This window comes from Nerophis lumbriciformis, linkage group LG21 (assembly GCF_033978685.3).
Source record: "Nerophis lumbriciformis linkage group LG21, RoL_Nlum_v2.1, whole genome shotgun sequence".
NCBI lineage: Eukaryota > Metazoa > Chordata > Actinopteri > Syngnathiformes > Syngnathidae > Nerophis > Nerophis lumbriciformis.
Genome location: NC_084568.2, coordinates 33,959,001 through 33,965,000, shown reverse-complemented (window position 1 = coordinate 33,965,000; position 6,000 = coordinate 33,959,001). Strand labels below are relative to the sequence as shown.

General features: G+C 41.9%; 2 protein-coding genes across 2 annotated transcripts in view; one reads left to right on the top strand and one right to left on the bottom strand.

The window, feature by feature from the left end:
- col9a2 (procollagen, type IX, alpha 2) overlaps positions 1 to 6,000 on the top strand; it is a 188,495-nt gene that overhangs the window by 20,147 nt on the left and 162,348 nt on the right. The window lies entirely within an intron of this gene.
- Positions 1 to 6,000, bottom strand: part of angpt2b (angiopoietin 2b) — a 74,198-nt gene that overhangs the window by 46,457 nt on the left and 21,741 nt on the right. The window contains exon 2 of the mRNA XM_061982447.2: positions 3,019 to 3,174. Coding sequence (XP_061838431.2) covers positions 3,019 to 3,174 — 156 coding nt within the window. The remainder of the gene's footprint in view (positions 1 to 3,018; positions 3,175 to 6,000) is intronic.

The following is a 6,000-nucleotide window of genomic DNA, read 5'->3' as shown; positions in this document are numbered from 1 at the left end:
CAGCATTCTTCCCTGCTTGGCACTCAGCATCAAGGCTTGGAATTGGGGGTTAAATCACCAAAAATGATTCCCGGGCGTGGCGCCGCTGCTGCCCACTGCTCCCCTCACCTCCCCGGGGGTAATCAAGGGATGGGTCAAATGCAGAGGACAAATTTCACCACACCTAGTGTGTGTGTGACAATCTTTGCTACTTTAACTTAACTTTAACTTTACACATACAAACTGTAGCACACAAAAAAGCACATTTAATTAAAAAAACTTTATTATGGTCTTACCTTTACTTATAAGTGCGGGAACAGTGGTGTTCGTGTTGGAGGAGTTGTGAATGAATGAAATATGAAATCCGTTCTGCAGTCTGCAGGTGTACCTAATGTTGTGTCCCTGCAGTCGTTCACGGCTCCCCCGGCGCGAGCATTGTTGTTTTTGCGCTTTTTGGCTTCTTGTTAAGTGACTTTTTTTTTGGTGGATTCGGTCTTGCACGTGGAGGGTTTGGGTGTGGGCTTTGGCGCTCCCGTCGGGGGGTGCATTCTGCGGCGGGGGTGCATTAACCGGCACCAGGAGGCGGGATTACTGCGAGCCTCACACAGTGCGTCTTCGCAGCAGTTTTATGATTGTTTAGCACAAGAAATACTTTACACACATACAGTTGTTGACAAAATACACTGTACATTATATACCTCAGCTAACTAAACTATGGAAATGTATAATATAATTCATTTAGCAATACGGTCTCACTGCACAGCAGGCCAGCAATTAGCCGAGTCCGCAATCCATGTTGAGGCACTGAGTGACGTGCCTCAACTGGCTGCTGATCACCGCACCGTCTCTTCTCAGTATTTGAACGGCAAATGGGACAATTCAGCGATTTTGAATAAAAATAATCTAAAACTGGTGAAGTTAAATGGAAAATAACTTTATAGTATAATCACTGGATACATATAACAATTTAATTAATTTTTTTTCTTTTTACATTTTTTTCCTTTCCATGATGGCAGGTGAGGCCCCGCACGTCACTGGTATATAAATAATAATATAATGTTAAATAAAATCAGTCCCTTGGGCTCAAAACTGAAAATAATACAGCTCTCCAAGAAGTGCAATTCTGCTGCTATTTGACATAACTGTTTGTTATGATGCTTTGACATTTTTGCACTTTATTTCTTTATTGAAAGAAAATTCTATGAAGAGAAAAGTTGTTTGCAAATGTGGTTACAATGCTAAAAAATGAAAAGTTAAAGCTAAAAAAAGAAATACACTTTATTGAGTTAACATTATTTCTTTATAGGGGGAAAGATGTGATGTTATGAGTTAGGGCAGGGGTCGGCAACCTGCGGCTCCGGAGCCGCATGCGGCTCTTTGATCACTCTGATGCGGCTCAGCAGCTTACTTGCTGGAGCTCTCTACAATCTGTATTAACAGCGTGCCAGCCCAACATTTGTTATACAATATACATCTTCAGCTTGCACACGTACGTGACAGCAAGGCATACTTGGTCAACAGCCACACAGGTTACACTGACGGTGACCATATAAAACAACTTTAACACTCTTACTAATAATGCGCCACACTTTGAACCAAAACCAAACAAGAATGACAAACACATTTCGGGAGAACATCTGCACTTTAACACAACATAAACACAACAGAACAAATACCCAGAATCCCATGCAGCCCTGACTCTTCCGGGCTAAATTATACACCCCTGCTACCACCAGGCGGAAACACCATACAACGTGTGGCTGATCAGTCAAGCTGATTGTAGTGGATGCTTTATGCTCTACCATCACGGCATGCATGACGCTGACAAGCGCCATTCATTTAAAACCCGCGTGCCGCACCAGCTTTCAAATTCCATTTCAAGGTGTGGGCAGCGTGTCTGAGACCCCTGGTTTATACATAGCACAAAGCAAAAAGAAAACTTTGTATGCAGTGTTATTTCATTTAAAATTTCAATAAAATTTTGCGGCTCCCATTTTTTTCTATAATTTGCGAAATTGGTCAAAATGGCTCTTTGACTGGTAAAGGTTGCCGACCCCTGAGCTAGGGAATATAACAACTACACTACCCAGCATGCAACGGGAGTGACGAGCATGCGCGGTAGCCCTGAAAAGTGTTGTTGCATGTCGCCACGCCGGCAGCTAAGAATGAGGTTATGAGCACGCTGTGAAAGTAAACGTCAAGAACTCAGCCGACACGCCTCGTCTGCATTATTTATAATTAGACAGACAACACATATACAGTGTGATTTTGTTTTGTTTACAAGGAAAGAAAAAGAAAAGTTAAAAAAGGGAGATATGTTGTATATATATGTATGTGCTGCGGTTGCTTTAAGAACGTTGCGACATTTTAGCAACATAGCCTGGTTGCTATGTTTCCGCTTGGTCGTAAAAGTGTTGGTCATGTGTTTGTACCCTGCTCAAATCTCTCAGTAAAGTTATTCATTGGATTATACCTTTTGTTTTGAACTTTATTACACCTTGGAGTGCTTTTTCCGGTCCATTGTTTTTCCTGCTTTCCCTATCTGCGCCTAATGACTGAGCTACGTGACGTCATTTCTTGTGTTGTCCTACGGGGCATTTTTTGTGGGACAGGATTCATTCCCAGGGATTCGAATAAATAAAAAAAAACTCTTTTTCTTTACTATAGTGGTCTCGATAACGGGTATCAGTTCTCAAAAAGGGATTCGAGTCCGAGGACTCGGTTCTTTTCTTTCGAATATCATCGAGTATCATCCCTATACCAAAGACTATAAAAATGGGAGCCATTACCTCCCTGCTTGGCACTCAGCATCAAGGGTTGGAATTGGGGGTTGAATCACCAAAAAAAACCTCCCAGGGTGTGATCAAGGGTGATGGGTCAAATGCAGAGAATAATTTGGCCACACCTAGTGTGTGTGTGTGACAATCATTGGTACTTTAACTTGAACTTTACTGTACTTTGAGGTTACAGTTGAAACCCCCCAAAAAAAGAAGCAAAGCAATTCAGATATTTGCGTGTCCGCAAAGGAATAAATGGCACCTGAGTCTCAACGTCGGTCAGTTTGCGAGTTTGCTCTGCCGACTGACTGAGGAGGTTGCTTCCCATCTCCAGCATGGCGGCGGTGTGAGTGTGCACCGCCGCTCTTTTCATTTCCTCCACGCCGGAGCGAACGTTCTCCTGGATGAAGTTCTCCAGCTGAAAAAAGCAAACAAATATATATATATATTAGAGATGTCCGATAATATCGGCCGGTAAATGCTTTAAAATGTAATATCGGAAATTATTGGTATCGGTTTCAAAAAGTAAAATGTATGACTTTTTAAAAGGCCGCTGTGTACACGGACGTAGGGAGAAGTACAGAGCGCCAATAAACCTTAAAGGCACTGCCTTTGCGTGCCGGCCCAATCACATAATATCTACGGCTTTTCGCACACACAAGTGAATGCAACGCATACTTGGTCAACAGCCATACAGGTCACACTGAGGGTGGCCGTATAAACAACTTTAACACTGTTACAAATACGCGCCACACTGTGAACCCACACCAAACAAGAATGACAAACACATCTGGGGAGAACATCCGCACCGTAGCACAACATAAACACAACAGAACAAATACCCGGAACCCCTTGCAGCACTAACTCTTCCGGGACGCTACAATATACACCCCTCGCTACCCCCTACCCCCCCAGCCTCCAACTCAACCCCGCCCCCCCCAACCCCGCCCACCTCAACCTACTCGTGCTCTCTCAGGGAGAGCATGTACCAAATTCCAAGCTGCTGTTTTGAGTCATGTAAAAAAAAAAAAGCACTTTGTGACTTCAATAATAAATATGCAGTGCCATGTTGGCATTTTTTTCCATAACTTGAGTTGATTTATTTTGGAAAACCTTGTTACATTGTTTAATGCATCCAGCGGGGCATCACAACAAAATGAGGCATAATAATGTGTTAATTCCAGCACGGTGGAAGAGGGGTTAGTGCGTCTGCCTCACAATACGAAGGTCCTGAGTAGTCGTGAGTTCAATCCCGGCCTCGGGATCTTTCTGTGTGGAGTTTGCATGTTCTCCCCGTGACTGTGTGGGTTCCCTCCGGGTACTCCGGCTTCCTCCCACCTCCAAAGACATGCACCTGGGGATAGGTTGATTGGCAACACTAAATTGGCCCTAGTGTGTGGATGTGAGTGTGAATGTTGTCTGTCTATCTGTGTTGGCCCTGCGATGAGGTGGCGACTTGTCCAGGGTGTACCCCGCCTTCCGCCCGATTGTAGCTGAGATAGGCTCCAGCGCCCCCCGCGACCCCAAAAGGGAATAAGCGGTAGAAAATGGATGGATGGATTAATTCCACGACTGTATATATCGGTATCGGTAATTAAGAGTTGGACAATATCGGAATGTCGAATATTGGCAAAAAAGCCATTATCGTATATATATATATGTGTGTGTATATATATATATATATATATATATATATATATATATATATATATTAGTAGTGTTGTCCCAATACCAATATTTTGGTACTGGTACCAAAATGTATTTCAATACATTTCAGTACTTTTCTAAATAAAGGGGACCCAACAAAAATGTCATTATTGGCTTTATTTTAACAAAAAGTCTTAGGGTACACTAAACGGATGTTTATTATTGCAAGTTTGTGCTTAAAGAAAATAGTGAACATACTAGACAACTTGTCTTTTAGTAGTAAGTAAACAAACAAAGACTCCTAATTAGTCTGCTGACGTATGCAGCAACATATTGTGTCATTTATACACCTATTATTTTGTACACATTATATAGGACAAGCTGTAGAAAATGAATTATTAATCCACTTGTTCATTTACTGTTAATATTTGCTTACTTTCCATTTCACCATGTTCTATCTACACTTCTGTTAAAATGTAATAATCACTTATTCTTCTGTTGTTTGATACTTTACATTAGTTTTGGATGATACCACACATTTAGGTATCAATCCGATACCAAGTAGTTCCAGGATCATACATTGGTCATATTCAAAGTCCTCATGTGTCCAGGGAGTTTATAAACATAATATACATTTAAAAAAAACGAAAGAAAATTTTGTAATGCGTAAAAATATCGATGTAATCATCGTAGCATCGACTAGATACCTTCCTGTACTTGGTATCATTACAGTGGATGTCAGGTGTAGATCCACCCATGGCGTTTGTTTACATTGTGACGCCGGTGAGCTATTGTATCCTCCTACGGTGTGTAGTGAAGCATGTTTAGCTATTCCTCGTCCTGCAGTGATAATGCTACTTGTAAGAAACTTACTTTATTCGTCACCATGGAGACAAGGATTAGTGATTTAGAAGTAGCTAAAACACTGGGCGTTTCAGTGTTATAACTTCACCTTTATCTTTACTATTTAAGCCAAAATACGTGCATTCTCCCGTTTCTGTCTCCACACTGTGTCTGCTTGTAAGTACTCTGTGATTGTGCGCTGCCGAACATGCTCCTCTGCTCGTACAACCAGCAATGACGACGACAAGGGGGCGGGGGAACGGTGGACGGGTACTTTTTCAAGGCGGTATAGTACCGAATATGATTCATTAGTATCGCGGTACTATACTAGTACCGTACAACTCTAATATATACCAAACATTTTAGTATGACGTGTTCATGAAAGCGCAGAGATTTAATAACAATAATACGTCTCAAAGGTTTTCAAACAGCTCATGAAAGGACTCCAAATGAAAAAAAAGTAGGTTGGAAAATACTCAATATTTGATGAAGTATAAAAGGATGAACCAAATAGGCGAATGGAGATGAATTGGCAATTAACTTTTTGCTGTGTGGTAATTCTTCTCTGTTGCTCCCTTCTGTCCCCTCATGCTCCCTTTTGCTCTTTAAATCACAACTTTTTTTGCATTTTGCGACGCCCAGACATCTTGGAGTGGTGACCGGACGGATTAAAGCCGGCATCCTCGCGTCATAATCCGTCCAAAGTCGTCGTCTTCGGAGCACGAGTCCACTTCTCTCCACTGTGAGTTGCACT